We start from the raw sequence: 17,123 nt of genomic DNA, 5'->3' as shown, positions 1-17,123 counted from the left end.
TCAATGGCATTAAAACGATAACAACGATGATGTAGTTAATCCATAGGTTAATATCCAATGTGGCTGTGTCCCCTTTGAAATGTTCTGATAATCTATAAGCAAACTGCAAACTGCAAAACTGCAATTCCGTTTTGAAATAGTAGAGCAGGCCATTCCTACGCTCTGTAGCAAGATTGAATGCGCAGAGACGCAACTTTTTTTTTAACATGAGTGTGTGCGGGACGATTTCCCTTCGATTCTATTGGCTCTAACGGTCAGAAAGAGATATTTCATTCGTCAAAATCGACCAAGGGGGGCCAGAGATAGGTCAAATCCACCCAAATGACCCCAGAAGTGTTTTTTTTGGTGCTAAATCTGTCTAAAAAGGTCAAATGTCACTTGTTTTGCATCAATCTTGATACAGGGTACTTATTATATGTTGTACTTTGGATTCCTAAAGCTTTTAGTCTACTAACCCATCATCCAAGGGTAGTTTTCACTATAAGTAAAAAATAATTTTTGGACGGACACTATAATTTACAGTTTTTTACTATGTTCAATCTGAATTTTCTTTAAAATAAAAAACATCTATATTGATTCTGACTTTTCTACATCCAATTCACAGGTTTATCATTACTTTGAGAACAAAGATTATTAATTTAACCCGTTTAGAAGGGAAGATACGGTCATGTGTTCTGGGAATGTCATTTCGAGCCTGAGACCTGAAAAACAGGCTCAGGGTGGAACAAGTTAATTATAACTGAGTTTAAAGTGGGACAGCAGTCCTTTTGCTTTTATAATGTGTGGAATTTCCAAACAGATTAGGTCGTTAGGGTGGAGTTATTTCAGGGTTTTTCTTCAAATAGGGCGTGGCCTAGCGAAGACTCCACCCACTCCCTCCTTACCCACCTCACAGCTGAGCATAAGGGAGAAATTAAAATTGAGACCTTTAAATGTTGACAACTGACAACTGCTTCTGTGATATTGCTTTGCTGGCTACATACTTGATAACAGTCAAGTGAGGTTTCATATGATGGGTGATGATCACTCAAGACCCTAGGAATGGAGCCATATTTGTTATAATAAATGTATAATACATTCTCAAAGTGCAATCATCATAAACATTTTTACATTTTACAATGTTAACTTGGACATATATTTGGAATATTAACCAAGAGATTATAGAAATCACACAGTGACACAGAATTGGAACTTTTACTCTTTTTTTTGTAACTATGCCTCTGTAATTCCCCTTCATTGAGTGTCATGTGATTGGCTCTGCAGCCCTGCTACACACTTTTTCCACTACAACCTCCAGCATGTCTCGTATGATAACTGGAAAAATGAAAATATATAATCTTGGTTGTAGTTTAACACTAAGTAATGGAGATAATGTACTTACTTATTTATAGTACTGTTTTAAGCTGTTCCCATAGATCTTAACATGTTGAGATATGTTTAATCATGTCAAATCAAAGACAGTATGCTCTGTGATTTTACATTCAAAGGTTGTTGTTGGAATACTATTGGTAAAGACAGTAGCCTAGATCCTTGTTGAAAGCAGTATTGTATTTAAAACAATATGACATGAGGGAAATGTTCCATCTCAACATAAATAAACAACCAAGAAGGGTATATCAACTAATTAAATATTGAATAACTTATTACCATTGCTATGAACAAACAGTATGTAATGGGCAATTAAAGCAGTGCTGTAAGGCATGCATTCACAGAGCAAACATAATTCAAACATACTGTCCCTTATATCTTCCTCTTTTACTTACCATATTGTAATTTCTCCTTATCTTAAAAGATCTCTGCCTCTGCCTTAACTTTTTTATTTGTTGATGTTCCTCACAATTACTTCTTATGTAATAATCTTAATCTGTTCCTGTAGGAATACAATGAGGGTATTATTACTCACTATGTGGGCTTTTCACTTTTAGCAGTTACAATGATTTACTTTAGATAGATATTGACAGTGAGAGAAACGAAAGCAGATCTCAAAGTCCTTTTTGAAATGTTGCTGGTTTATGAGACTCTGGATTTGTGAATGTGTGTCTTCTGGCGTTAGTCACTCACCTGTGAACATGTGCGAGTGTCTAAGCCATTGTCAATAGATGTGCTGTTCTGTACACATGTGCTCGTTTACAGCTGAGGCAGTATGAGAGCTCCAGCTCCTCAGGAACATACGTCAATTCAAAATCTACTGTCAAGTCCCGCCTCTAGAGCCTTGGAACACTTTCTGGTCCTTCACCTAATACTGCTTCAAAGGATAAATGGTTAAGAGAGGGAGAAACAATTAAAGAAGTCACATTTTTTGGGAGATGGACATGGTAAGCAAAAAGTGAAGCACAACTACTCAGAATTTGGTTGTTAGGTTATTTCAGCTGATGCTTCCTCGGGGCATGAAATCACGCTCAGTGTGGAGTGAGATTACTTGTAGACAGTGCAGTGTTTGTCAGGCTGAGGTGAAAGTAGTTTGCTACAGGCAGAGGACAGAGAGAAAGGGAGAGGGATTTGATGGACGTCAGCGCATCAGCAGACAGGATCCCAGAAAGGCTCTCAGTTGCTATAGAAACGCCAGGAGAGGAAATTAAAAAAGGTAGAGTAGAAAAAAACATGTTTTTTCATGGTAACCTCTCAACCCCTGATATGTTTTTGCACATTTAGTGGTAGACATTTCTAAAACGATGGCCAGATATTCTACATGTGTGCGTCAACAAAGCAATTTGCTACTGAGAAACTGAGAAAAAAACGTTTTAATGTTCTTCTGAGAAAGGGAATGTTTTTTTGTTCAGATAGTGAAGAGTTTATGGCTCATACCTGTGTAAAAACCGGCATGCTACATTCTCACGACCTTTCACTGGTTTGTTACAATTAATTGGGTTCAAAGTAATTGCACAAAACTTTAAACTCGTACCATGGTAATTTTTATTACATATGATGTTTAATAATTCATAAATAATATGATCTACAGCAACAATTTAAAAGTTGTCTAATGTACACATTTGTCCCTTTTTTGTTTTATAACAAAAACAGGACATTTGAAGACATCACTTTTGCCCCTAGAAAATTGTAACATTTTTAACACTATTTTCTGATATTCTATAGACACAATTATTAATCAGCTAATCAGGAAAATATATGACAGATTCATTTAGAGTGGAAATGGCTTACTGTATGAACATCTCTCTTTCTTCTGTCGGCAGTCTGTACATTTTATAACAAACAGTACATGCCTGTCTGGAGGAAACACATGACTTTCCATCAAATTAATTTCAGTAATCACAATAATCCAAGTGTATCGTCTATTAAACCCTAACCAACATCTTGCTGCTTTGATCTTTAATTGTACTCTTCAGTTGTGTAGATGCTGTTGGTTGTAATATCAGAAATCATTCAAATACAAATGTTGAAAGCATGGCCACCTTTGCCGAATAAGTATGACTCTTTGCTCATTCTTTTTTTTTGATTTCCCTTTCGCCTGTCTCCCAGCGAGGAAAAACAAGAAGCTGATCAAGATGAAGGTGCAGCGGCCTTCTGGACCCTCAGAGCCCACCAGCAACATGCTTGTTCCGGGCATCCCCAGACCCATCCCTCAGCTCGTGCCCACCATGCTGTCTGTGCTAAAGGCCATTGAGCCAGAGATCATTTACTCGGGCTACGACAGCACTCTGCCGGACACCTCTACGCGGCTCATGACCACTCTCAACAGGCTTGGGGGGCAGCAGGTCATCTCTGCAGTCAAGTGGGCCAAGTCACTGCCAGGTAACAAAAAGCTCCTAAACACGTGTTGCCTTTGATTTGGTTTGGTTCTATATCTGTGCTAAGAAAAGTGAGCCCAATTATACCTCATTCACACCAACGCAACTCCGGTTCAAGCTCCGTGCTAGAGCTTTTCAGGTTCAGAACCGGTTCTTCGGTTTAGCTCCGGCTCTTTTCACACTGCCCAGAGTCCGACTGGTGCTGCGTCATTGCGTCATCGTTTGCGTCATGACGTAACCGTTTGCTTGCCTGCTTCATAAAGCCAAACCGCTTGGAAATCCCTCACAGCTGACACCGACAACAACAACAATGGCCGATTGTGCTCCAGCTTCCTCTGTACCTCTTCGGAAGACCAGATTCCCAGTAGGTAGCTGGTCTCTTCAGTGGACCACTGCTGCTTGTTAAGTTTCTCCATCGTTGTGTACAAACTGGATAAAACGCCGGATTTTTGTTGTTGTTCAGTAGTTGATGTAAGCGTGACGTATGTGGTGCTTTTGCTCTGGCCGGACAATTTTTTGGTGCTCGAAATGAACCGGATTCCGGAGCTAAGAGGCTGCTCCGCTGCGGTGTGAAGAGGAAAACCTGGTGCTTTTCAAGCTCCAGCTCCGAACCGGCCCTGAGACACCGTTGGTGTGAATGAGGTATGAGAGATCAACTCAGTGAAAGCACCGCTCAGTGTGCGGAGTTTAAAGCTATCAAGTCATATTACAGGATAAAGGAAATACAGTTTAGACTGCCGTTGCAGGAAAGACGGCCGGCAAAAATCAACGACTGTGTGAACGTGAAAATTAATAGAATATCACCTCCCATCTTCAGAGCAATCTGACTATTATAACATTAGCGTTAAGAAAGCTTACTTAAATATCTGCCACAACATAAGTAACCGGATCAAAGTAACATTACGTACAGTCCGCAGCACTGTGGGTGCAGACGTCGATGTGTCCCATTATCATTCATATCACATCACATCATAATGTATCATATATTTCCTTCTCTGAGTCAGCTTCTTGAGCCGTATCTGGCCGTGCAACACTCACAGCGTCACATACTGTTAGCAGAAGTATTATTTTAAGCAACACATTAAGTAGAAAAAACACTCGAGTCAAATTTAATTAAAGTCAGATCGTGTCTTAGATGGGGCAGTGATATCATAAACCTGTTAATGTACGCATTCAAACACTTTTTCTGTTACCAGCTGTATTCACCTTGCAGGTGCAACTATGTGGCTTTTATCCTGGATAAAGTGTTTAAGTCATGGATGTTTAAAGTTTAACGTCTTCATATTTGTATAATTATAGTTGACTTTTCATTCAGGAAGTATGACGCTGCGCTGTCAGTATGCTTCTCCATGTTTGTGATTGGTCGAATGCTCCAAATACCACCCCTTTCTAACTAGATAGGACACGGCTGGCTTGAGCGATCCACTTGATAACCCGCGTCGTAGTTTAGGCCAACCGGCTAACTCAAACATATCCAGGTTAGGTTGAACCAGCTTCGTAGTACAGGCCTCTGAAGTCATGAAGGGGGTATGTTATGATCCTTAAAGTAATCCCTGACGTTTTCTAGTTTAGGGTTCTTACACCTTTTCCAAAGTCAAATTCAAGCACTTTTCAAGCATTTTCAAGGTGCATTTTCCAGCTTTTCAAGCATCTTACAGCTGTTGTAAATTACATATTTATATACACATACTCAAATGATTATTTCCCTACCTCACATTAAATCAGATGTTCTTTATGCAATAAACAACCAAATGTGTGNGGGGGGTGTGGGACGTCATTCTCGAAGAGGAGTGATAGTGAACCGTACCACGGTCGACACCTGTTACGTGTTCTACTTTGTAACCACGGTCCAAACAGGAAATAGTATGGAAGGGTCTTTCTCTTTTGTGCTCACTTTATTTCCAATGTAAAACTTAAATCTTTAGACTATGGTTCTAAATCACACCTTGTTATCGTTGTTAATGTTACTCTTCTTTTCTTTAAGGTTTCGTTTTAAATTCTCGCTAAATAGTTTCAGTACACCGAAGAAAGAGTACTAATCTTTGATCGTACACCCCCACGTTGTTACTCAAAAAGACCTTTTTCCATGATGCGTCCGTTACTTAGGTCGTAAAAAGTGTGTTATAAATACTGTACTTAGAATTCGATGAACTCCGTTGTCATTTTTATCATTTCATATATTCGACGTAGATGACATACTAACTTTTAAGATTAGATATTACAAGGGTGTCTCAAAGCGTTTTCATTAATCTTCTTCTACTGTGACTGTGTTTATGTCATAAACTATCGAAATTTTATTTTTATCTTCTACCAACCGCCGGTATATATATAAACGGAAATCTTTTACAAATGCGCTCATGTCCAGCACATACTTGTATTAGAAAATACCGTGTAATGTTTAGTATAATTTGAGTCGGACCTGGAGACATAGTGTTTTTTAATGAAACTTAGCCACATCGCAAAGATTTCACTTCAATAATATGCAGGACAAAACAGCTCATACCGTATAAGGTGCTGCAAAACCATCATTTATCATCGATTGTTACACACCCAAAGAAACCTACTTGGAAGGTTGCCCTCCCTGTAAGTGTACCCAATCATTATAGACATGTCAGAAATGTACATTTATGTAGAGTCTTACTTGTGGTGACGTCGGTTAACTCTATTGAATTGACCGTTGGTCCGGATTTGTCCTAAATTTAGTCGATGTGTTTCCGAGAGAATAAACGAATATTTAATTTGACATGCTTAGGTGCACTAGTCGATCTGTCTAATGTCACAATTTAGACTTTTCCGGGGGTAGGTTTCGAACTTCACACCGTTCTCAATTGTACACCGAACTTTTGTGGCCACAAAATTCGGTAGAATCGGCCAAAGTGACAACTGAAAGCATATTCATACTATTACAATACAAGGAAGTCCATTTTGGTAGTGTAAAAAAATCGTAATAACCAAATGGCAACTGAACACCGATGAGCCCGCCTTCAGAGTATCCATATAAATTCGTTCACATCCCAATCCAACCTCAAATCGCCTCCGTTCTTCATTTTGCGATGTGGTATAGCATCACGGGTTCACAATCAACGTTTATAAATGAAAAGTTAAACTACGAATCTTCTCACCGGTATAGGCCATGTCACGTCATAAGTTCATACCTGTTCATAATGAGAACCTAACAGTAGTGATGCAACACAGGCCGTGACCGGTAATCAGCAGATTATTGTTCCTGATTCTCGGAGAGTGTGACCCCTCGCCACTTTTCGTCTAAAAGCCTGGATTTCATACTAAGGTAATGTGAAAGGGCTTTTCATCTGATGTTTCACATTTAGGGTTTTAATGGTGTGTAAAAGTTGGAACTGCAATTGTACTCCAATTTGAACATCTACTGAACTACAACATACTATTTTGGTTTGTTGTCTTTCAATTATGTATTGGGTAATTACATTTCAATTTGTTCAATGTTTCTTCATCTCTTTTAGCCAATATTTTGCTGTCCGTCTTTATAAAACAAACTTCATTATGTGAAATATATTTCAGGCAGCAACATACGCCTTCACCCTAGTAAATCACTTAAAACACATTTTACACTATTTTGAATGAAATGCAGTTTAATAAATACTGTTCTGTTGACCTAAGGCAGGGGTCTGCAACCTTTTTGACCAAAAGAGCCATTTTGCCCCCTTTTCCACCAATTTTCTTTGTCTGGAGCCGCAAAACATATTTGATAGCTTGATAGCTTATAAAGTTGTATATATTGTTACATCATAGACAAAAACTACAGTTTTTTTGCATTTATTATTTATTACATAAGAAAACTGTTTACCTCTAATAAGAAACGAAGAACTCTTATAAGGAGAATTAAAGCAAATAAACAGGTCTACTTTAAAATAAATCAACACAGCACTCGGGAGTCCTCTGCACATTTGAAGAAAGTTAATATAATTAAAATGGGCCCACTTTGAAATAAATAAAACATATAGCTGCACCCTAAAAAGAGTTAACTTATTGAATTATGACTGAAGATCGTCAGCTGTCTTCCTCTTCCGTGTTTTTCCTCCCATATATGTAAAGGCTGCAGCACCTTTGACAACTTCACTCCACATATCAAACATACCGGTGAGCCAGCATCGTCTGATGTGAAAGCATATAACTCTAACCACGCAGAATTAAATCCTGTGTTCCTCTGATACTTTTATTTTCTTTGATTTATCCATAGTTCGCTCATCGAGCCGGGGGTCAGGTTATTCGCCTGCAAGCAAATGCGCTGGTGCGGGACCGTAGCAGAATATGACGCATATTTTAGTTGACCTAATTAACACAATTAATTTTTTTTAATTTTTTTATGTGTGACAGTATCACCTCAAAATACAAGATACGAAACATTTTCAACCGTGTAACAAAATATAAATAGTCCTACAAATACTTTTATTTTATTTCCTTCTTATTTTTGTCTAAGCTCAAGGGAGCCAGAGCAGAGGGCTTAAAGGGCCGCATGTGGCTCGAGGGCCGCGGGTTGCCGACCTCTGGGCTAAGGTCTTCAACAAAGGACTTAATGTTCAAATGTAACTTTCTAATCCACTTTATCTGACTTTCCAAGGCTTCCGCAACCTGCACCTGGATGACCAGATGACATTGCTGCAGTGCTCATGGCTCTTCCTCATGTCCTTCAGTCTGGGTTGGAGGTCGTACGAGCAGTGTAACGGTAGCATGCTCTGCTTCGCCCCTGATCTCGTCATCAACAAGTGCGTACCAAGGGCAGCTTTTGTGTGTTTATGCAGTCTTTTCTTCAGCACAACCTTTTACAGCCTATTCTTCGTTTGCTCATTTCAGAGTGTCTGACTTCATCACTTGGCTTAACCACTTGCCAATGACTCTTGAGTTTACTGGAAATAATTCGCTGAATGTTTATTTATTAAATCATGATAAAAGAAACCGCTAATGGCACAATGTGTTTTTAGACAAAGACCTTTGTACAGGGGAAATTAGGGTTTATTTGCCAGGAGCTGATTGGGTTAGCCTAGCATTAACTAGGGGAAAACAGCTAGCCTGGTTCTGTCCAAAGATTACAAATACACACATTTACAGCACAGTTATTCATCTTTTGCATCCTTTAATCGCTTATTTCTAGATTTGGGGTTTTATAGGAAGTTAAATACTTTAGGTATTTGTTGCTTCTTGACGAAGCTAAGTAGCTATCTACCGCCATGCTTCCACTGTTTCAGGTAAGCTAATTGCATCCTGGTGTATTGATTTCTCAAACAAATACATAAATGTTTTTGTATTTGATTAATGTATCTTATTGTAATATTTGATCTTTGATCAAAGCACAACATTTCAGTGATCATTTTAAATACTTTGAGATTGAGATACATCTTGGTTACTACGGTTTGAAAAATTACCTGGCAGATATTCTGGTCATGGATTTAGTTTTTTTAAGGAGTCTGATGAGACCAGTAGGAATTTAGAAGTGCAGTGTTCATTTCCCCAACTAATGAAGGTTTCTCGAATCATATTGACTTGCTACAGACACTGAGCTCTCGCCCCTGACAAGGTGCAAACAGCTCGTGTTTACTGGATGTACGTAGAAAGAGTAGGCCCAAACTGTGAACATCCGCTCTCTAAGGACACAAACTGCAAGAGGGGTAAAAATAGATATGAAAGGTGAACAAGTCTTCACCGGTAGCACTGCAGCTGGGCAGAATGAATAGACTTCTCTAAACCCAAGGCTATGCATGAGAAGAATGCGCTGTATTGATTTTAGAGGTTGAAAGTAATACGTGCTGTGTGTTAGTGGAAGTGAGGTGTGAAAATCCATCAAGACTGATTTCACAGTCCGGTTTTTCTCTTTCACGGTTTTGGCGCTTTCCTGCTGGGGCTGTTTATTTAGACTTTAATAACAGGATGAGTGAAAGAGTTTAACTCTAATCTATATCTCTGTGTTTTCCTTCTTGTCTCTGGCTCCATCCGTTCCACACGTCTCCCTCATCTCCACTTTCTCCCTTGCCCTTTCTTTTCAGAGATCGCATGAAGCTGCCCTTCATGACCGACCAGTGCGAGCAGATGCTGAAAATCTGTAATGAGTTTGTCCGACTGCAGGTGTCCTATGACGAGTACCTGTGCATGAAGGTCCTGTTGCTGCTTAGCACAGGTAATGAACAAGCTTCTCATTGTAAATCACATATACTGTAATGCTGTGTTTTCATACTTCAGGAACAAACCTCAGCACTTATTGTAGAATTCATTAATTATCACCTTTTATATTTTAAAAACTAGGTTTTACTGCTGCAGCCTATTAGCTCACTTTCTCACAGTAGGGTAGCACACTTAGTGGAATGCAGACAGACTGCTTCGTAAATGCAAATGTAGGCTCATGCTTTCGCACTATCGTTGAGCGTGGATGAGTACATATGTGTGGCAGATAGGATAGATTTGAATAGATTATCTCTCAGTTCCAAGCTCAGTTTTTTTAAATACACATTAAAAAAAAAATATCTGTACCACAACGCACACTCGATTGTTCCCTTTTGCATAATCAAAGCATTTTGATCCGCACTTGCACACAATTTATGAAACTATTTTAGCTTTATGATTAATGCAGCAAAACCATACAAACCCACAGTTAAATGTTGTGCCCTGAAAAGACAAGACGTTTAAAATCAAGTGTCTTAAATCTGGATATTAACACTTTCTGACCTTTTACTGGTATGATCCTGTCTTAAGATGCTTTTTACCCTACAGAGGGCTTTTGTAACAACTCCATCACGCCATCCAGTTTTCTAAGCTTTCCTGAAAACAGTTTTTTTTGCAAAAGTACAGTCTGTTCATCTTCTGTAGTCACTGTTTCAGTTGAAAAGATCTTAAAGTGTCCCACAGGTACTTCATCTCTTGGACAGCCCTTTTCGTTCTCCCATTTACGGAAAGCTGCCCTGTATCGTAACCATACATTCGGTCCAGTAGCTTGTCTCAAAATGATAAACATCACAGTGAGGTCAACTAAGTTTCTTATGTCACAGTATAATACACAAACACGATGTTACATTAAATGCTTTCTCCCCAATACTGGCTATAAAAGCATTGGCCTACTAGTCTAACTTTGTAGTGAGTGCCCTTTACATTTTCAGCTTTTAAACTGAATCAAATGTCTTCCTAATTATGTTAATAACTGTGTTGTGAGGAGTGGAGCATTCCTCCCTATGCCTCACTCCCTGTGAAGGGGACAGGATGCACTTTCGAGGTGATTTTCTCGTTATGCAGAGGAATTGACATTTCCACACTGAGCCCTTCTTGCATTCTCGTACCTAAGAGCTGTTTCCATCTGTTCCCCTACGGGATGGAAATACTGTCAGCTGCCTTGAGCTGTTTTAATCATTTATCATGCATGTGAGTGAAAAGTGACCTATGGGACCATTTGATTTACTGTTAAACACAAGTGAAAAGTTCAGAGGGCCAACTTCACTTTCAGCACATTTGAAGACAGAATTTAAAAAGGTATTTAAAAAAGCCCAAATAGGTAATTAGAGCTCTTCTCTACTAAGTGTTATATAACAACACATTGTTTTCTTTTATCCAAAATAGAACGCAGGATAGGCATTCTGTCTCCCTCATACACTCTTTGCCAATGCATATTAGGAGGCCAGATAGCATGTGCACTGTGGTATCTCCCATTTATCTGATTATGTAAAACAGACAGCATTTCACCCCGACCATGCCCTCTGTGGCTTTGCATAATCTATTGGCCCGTTACTGTGGCTTTGCCTTGGCGCAGTGCGAGACACCAGACTGACGAGGGGTCCGTGGTGTGTTGACATGGTTGTTATGACAACTGCATTTTGATGTTCTTCGGCCATGACGAGCACAGTCCAAAACTCCAGTGTGTGATCTTTAAAATAAAGTGTAAATGCAGAGTTTGTGATTTTGATGAAGACATTAACTGCTCCTCTCTCAGATCCTCATCCAGGCCACACCAGTTACGGAACATTTAGCATAAAAGCTATATATGTTTAGTGTTGCATATTTCCCACTGCCTACAGCATTCTGGTTCTTAGTCAACATCTTCCAAGTGTCCTGGTTGGGGACCTACACAATAAGTTTTAGTGGAATATTAATGTATATGACTGTTTTTTGCAGCAGAGTACAAAATAAAGCTGCTGGATTTTCAGTTTGGCACAGATGTAGAAGACTGGAGCTCCAGCCACAATAAAACATTTAGAATATTTGATTTTTACAATGTCTTTTTGTTATTATCTTTTTTATTGTAAGTAGCAATCCTGCTATTGCCAGATAACTTTAACACTTCTGTCTCTTGGTGTCTGCATCTGTGTTTTATGTGTTTAGTACCGAAAGACGGCCTGAAGAGCCAGGCGGTGTTTGACGAGATCAGGATGACGTACATCAAGGAACTGGGGAAAGCTATCGTCAAAAGAGAGGAGAACGCTAGTCAGAACTGGCAGCGTTTCTACCAGCTAACTAAGCTACTGGACTCAATGCAGGAGGTCAGATAAACACACACACACACACACACACACACACACACACACACACACACACACACACACACACACACACACACACACTCTTTTTTCATACCAGCCAGGCTTGTTTTTGTGCATCAATAACTTACACTGAGTTCCCTGCACCATGGTGGTTAGTCTAAAACCCTGAAGCATGAACTCATATCCCACTAAGTGCATTACTGTTCCATTCAAAGCTGTTACAAGCTCTCTATATCTATCGCTCTCTGTAAAGCCTCTTTATTGCAGAAGTAAAGACCTTCTGTATATAGAATCCAAGGCTAATTCGATGTTAATCCTGCAACATTTTATTTAATATCTAATAGACTCACTAATCTGTCTGTCTGTGGATGTCTCTTCCAGATGGTGGAGGGTCTTCTCCAGATCTGTTTCTACACCTTTGTGAATAAAACCCTCAGTGTGGAATTCCCGGAGATGCTGGCAGAGATCATCACCAACCAAATACCAAAATTTAAAGATGGGAGCGTCAAGCCTCTGCTGTTTCATCAGAAATGACTGCCTTAAACTGTGAAGCAATGCCTTAAATCTTGCCCTGACCACGAACCGCTCATGGGGCCCCAAGCTTTTGCCCCAGGCCCTAAACCTTCTCTTGTCCTGCCTCTCCCAGCACTCGGATTTGATTCCTCCGTTTTCCCAGGCCCGCCCCCTTTAGGAATTCAGCCACGCCCCTCAAGGCCTCAGCCGGTCAACCTTATATCGGAGCACAATCCCTCGCCTCCCATCGCCTCACGCCTCCCCGTGTGGTCCCGGGTCGGGCCAAGCCACTGTGGGCAACCCTAGCACCGACCTGAAGCCCTTCCTTTTGGCTAACCAAGAAGAAAATGTCATTAATATGTTGGCGTTGAATGTCTCATGGGCAGGATGCATTTTGGGAATCTATTTTTTATTTCATTTTTCCAGGCCCCTCCTCCGTCCATGGCCCTGTCCTCAGGTTTTTAATGCAGTTTCTTTTGGTGGCCGCCCGCCTCTTACCCTCTCCTGCCTCCAGTTTTGTATTGTTGTTTTTAATGACAAGCCAATACCTAGAAAGTCCTTTTCCGCCCTCAACACGACACCTCATATTGTGTCCAACTTGTTAGATTAGCAGTGTATTGAAGTACGAGTTCAAGCTTACAGTTCCTCTGCTCACCTGCCCATATGTCGTCCGTCCCCCGTCCCCAGCTCCACTGTACAGAGAATGTCGTACGTGTTCACGAAGCATACTCTAACATGAGAACATCTCTTCTTCTGGACTAAAGGACATTAAGGACAAACTGTGTTCAGCTGTGAATCATTCATCATTACTGAAATGATTTGAATCGGATTTATATACCTGACCAATGAAAGAAAAGAACTGGAATATTATTATATATAATATTCATTTATTTTATGCAGACACGCATTTCTTACCACAAATGCAGGCCATGCTTAGAAATGCACAACATACAACAGTATTTGCAGACACACATTCACTTAGCAAAATGTTTACACAGGATGTATCTGAGAAGGGAAAATCAGTGCCTTTTAGCTTTTAAAGCTCTTCATAGCCATCCTCTATAAACCACGTTTTTTCTTTTTGCATAACTATCTACCTTGAGAAATGTCCACATATTATTTATGTTTTCGTTTTTCCACGCTTGCAATTTCTGTTTCCTTTCCAAGCAGCTGTTTTCTGTGTTTTTAGTGTGGGCAGCTCTCATTGATTTGATCCTCAGACGTCCCCCCCCGATGTGTGCTCCTTTAGGAAGACAGCCTATTGTACAAGTTAGAAATACTCAGAGCAGTATGAAATATGAAGATTTTATATTTTAATGTCATAAGAAAGTTTAAGAATCACAGAAAATAGACAGGGAAACTATCAGTCCCAAAACACATGATGTGCGTCTCTTTTTCCCATGTAAAGTATATTTGATTAATATACTGCATCTCCCAATCAGTTACTTAAAGTTCCAGTAAACAGAATATGTCAACAGATATAATGTGAAATAAAATCCAAGTTCTTTAACAAGGTTGTAACGATCTTCAACCCCATCGGTGCTAAATGGACACCACTGGAATTAAACTAGGCATATCTGACGTTTTATAATATTTAAGGTTCATTTAAATCAAAATTGTTTACAAACCGTTGCAATTTATTCAGATGCAATCACACAGGTGGGGTTTTAAAAACTAAATTGCCTGGAAAAGAACACCCAAGGCGTCTGTGTATTAGTAAATAGCCGTCATGATTCAAGCGAGCCTGATTTAAAGTCAAATTGCCCTTTCATATACTTACTTTCTCGTTTAGTAAATGGTTTCATACAACTTGACTTTTAAATGTGGTTTTATTGACTTACCTGGTCAGACTGCCTGTTCCCACTACCAGTAATCACAGGAAGGTCTAAAAGGAAAGAGTTCACGGTTTTATAAAATGGTTACTAGACTGGTTGGGTTTTCAAAATAAGGTACCATGAAAACAGTAAGTACTACACCATGCTCAAACCTCAGAAGTACTGAGAAGTGACATCAATTACTTTATCATATATTAATTCAGGTAAACAAAAAGCATATTATTGTTGACAAAAGTACTGCATTTCACTCGAAGTAGCATTTTAGATTAAATATAACCTTCAATCAGCTTCATCTCAAATAGTTTGCACAAACAGGAAGTGGGTTTATTATTAAGTAGTTTAACTCAACACGATTAAAAGATAATTCAATTCCATACATAATTACATATTTTTTGTATATGAGATATAGACAAATAATATATAAATAGAGACACCCATAATGTATGGAACGTCTGTTCCCAGCACAGGATTTCACCTCTACAATTGAGATATCTTTTGGAAGAAGATGCAGTTTGATCCAAATAAAGTGAATCAAAGCTCAGGCTGAGTGACTACATCACTTGGATGTGTTCCACTAGTGCCAAATGTTGTATCACATTTTGATATGTCTTTTCTGGAGATGTGCAGGAGTGATTAATCAGTTTGGAGACAACAACACTTTTTTTTTTTTTTTTTACCTTTGCTTCAGGGCGCTCAGATGTTCAGTGTCACACCTACACCAGCTTAAACGTACTGATTGTTATTGTCCAAGTTAAGTATATGATGGACTTTTTTTGGATATGCACAATATATTGTATTTTTGAAATTGCAAGGTCAACAGTAATATCTTCTACTGTTAAACGGGTGGTGGTCAGCATTTAATACATTTGTAATGTGAAAACATGTTCATACCAGCTTATGTGATGGCCAAAGCAAAACACACAGTGCAGTTGTTCATTGGCTTCGGTTAAAACTCAAACACAACCCCCCCCCTTCATCATTTTCCTCAATGTTTTCCTGCCTAAAATGTCGACCGTATAGATTTTCAGCTGTTCACTCTGCATGGTACTCATCCCTCTGCTGCACATAACTCTGAATGGCAGTTAACAGACCAGGTAGCACGTTGCCATAGAGACCAGTCATTTGTGTGTTACTCACAGCTAACAGCACAGCAGACTCTGGACGCATCCAAGCCACTATTCAATAAAAGCCATCACGTTTCTAATCAGCCATTCTGCCAGAGGATGGTTACTCACAGCAGGGTTGTTTCGTGTACAGTGCAGGCTTTCAGCTTTACTCGTAAACTCTCGTGGCCTTTTGCTGTGAAGAACACGGGCTTGTGCCGCTCACGTTAATGTGGATTATTCCGGGGGAAGATTTGACTAAACTGTCTGTTTGGTGACTTGTGCATACAGTATTAGAGATGTTTCCAGGTGGGTGCTTCAGAAAAACCAGCTTTAACATGTAGACCTAACCACATCTCTGCTCATCTCTAAATGGCCATAGGTGTATATAGCAGCGCCGACATATCCAGTGCAATGTAAACAGTGTCTATTATTACAACATATTTTTACAAGGACATTACCTCTATACTCCTATACATTTTTATTTTACCTTTCAACTACATGTAAAGGCCTTGCGAAAGGGAGACAGAGAGCCATATAAATATCATATTAAATCAGGAAATAGATAAACCCCTAACAAATATCATTCTTTGGGAGATTGATCTAGTGTAAAAAAAAAAAAGACTATTTTCTGCGATTTTGAATAGATCAACCTGATCCTCTTTGATAGGAATAATTTTACCCAATCCTTTTTGTACATTGAACAAATCGAGAAAGTAAATATTTTTCTGTTTGTGTTTGATAAAGGTAGACGTGTTAAATACATTAGGAAGTGTTAAACATGTTTGTCTTGTGAAGTAAATGTAAATTCTACGAGTCAATGGGAAAGTCTATGAATGCTCACTGTGTTTTAAAGTTATAAGGAAACGAGGTAGAGGGAGGGAGGGTGAGGCAGGCGGGAGGTGGTTTTTGCGTTATATAAGAGTGACCAAAGCAGAGGAGAGAAAAAAAAAGATTTATCAAACAAGAAGTATTCAAGCAGTTACATTTTAAGTAGCACTTATTATTGAACTTCTAGTACTTCTTATTTTATTTCGAAGATATCTTTTGTAAAGGTCCAGACTTTGGATCCCATGTATATTGCTGTGAGGATTTACTGGTCACTTTAAAATAGAAAAATGAGACAAAAAAAAGTTTAATCTCCGTGTGAAAGTAAATCTACCAGAGCCTGACGGAATTGCACTACCCTCATACTGGTTAATAAAGTCTATTTTGTATAAAATAAATGCAAATATTATCTTTAAAGATTAAGGGCAGATTATGATTCACTGGTACATATGGCTATGGCTTTCATTGAAGTCTGTTTTGTTCGTATTTCAGTTATGTAAATGTAATCCAATGTAAAAACAAACAAAAAATATAAAATGTTTGTTCAAAAAAACAAGTTTGTTTTACTTCTGTATTACACCTCTCTGAGACTGCCAAGGCAACACA

At 39.0% G+C, this 17,123-nt stretch overlaps 1 protein-coding gene across 1 annotated transcript; it reads left to right on the top strand.

Moving 5' to 3' along the window:
* The first annotated feature begins 3,481 nt into the window (after positions 1-3,481).
* LOC104949778 (glucocorticoid receptor) lies at positions 3,482-16,822 on the top strand. Its single transcript, XM_010776182.1, has 5 exons — positions 3,482-3,750; positions 8,344-8,488; positions 9,764-9,894; positions 12,081-12,238; positions 12,620-16,822. The coding sequence occupies exons 1-5, from the start codon at positions 3,504-3,506 to the stop codon at positions 12,770-12,772; spliced, it is 834 nt and encodes a 277-aa protein (XP_010774484.1). The 5' UTR covers positions 3,482-3,503; the 3' UTR covers positions 12,773-16,822.
* Positions 16,823-17,123: the final 301 nt, after the last annotated feature.

The sequence above is a fragment of the Notothenia coriiceps genome, unplaced genomic scaffold (assembly GCF_000735185.1).
Source record: "Notothenia coriiceps isolate Sejong01 unplaced genomic scaffold, NC01 NC01_scaffold00016814, whole genome shotgun sequence".
NCBI lineage: Eukaryota > Metazoa > Chordata > Actinopteri > Perciformes > Nototheniidae > Notothenia > Notothenia coriiceps.
Note: the sequence above shows the minus strand (reverse complement) of the source record. Positions and strands in the feature narration are given on the sequence as shown.

What these genes read in the sequence shown, in the direction of transcription:
- LOC104949778 (XM_010776182.1), top strand. Translation starts at nt 3,504, where the DNA reads ATGAAGGTGCAGCGGCCTTCTGGACCCTCAGAGCCCACCAGCAACATG. An exon ending in CCTGTTGCTGCTTAGCACAG is followed by an intron (nt 9,895 to 12,080) that starts GTAATGAACAAG and finishes TTATGTGTTTAG; the next exon opens with TACCGAAAGACGGCCTGAAG. An exon ending in TACTGGACTCAATGCAGGAG is followed by an intron (nt 12,239 to 12,619) that starts GTCAGATAAACA and finishes TGTCTCTTCCAG; the next exon opens with ATGGTGGAGGGTCTTCTCCA.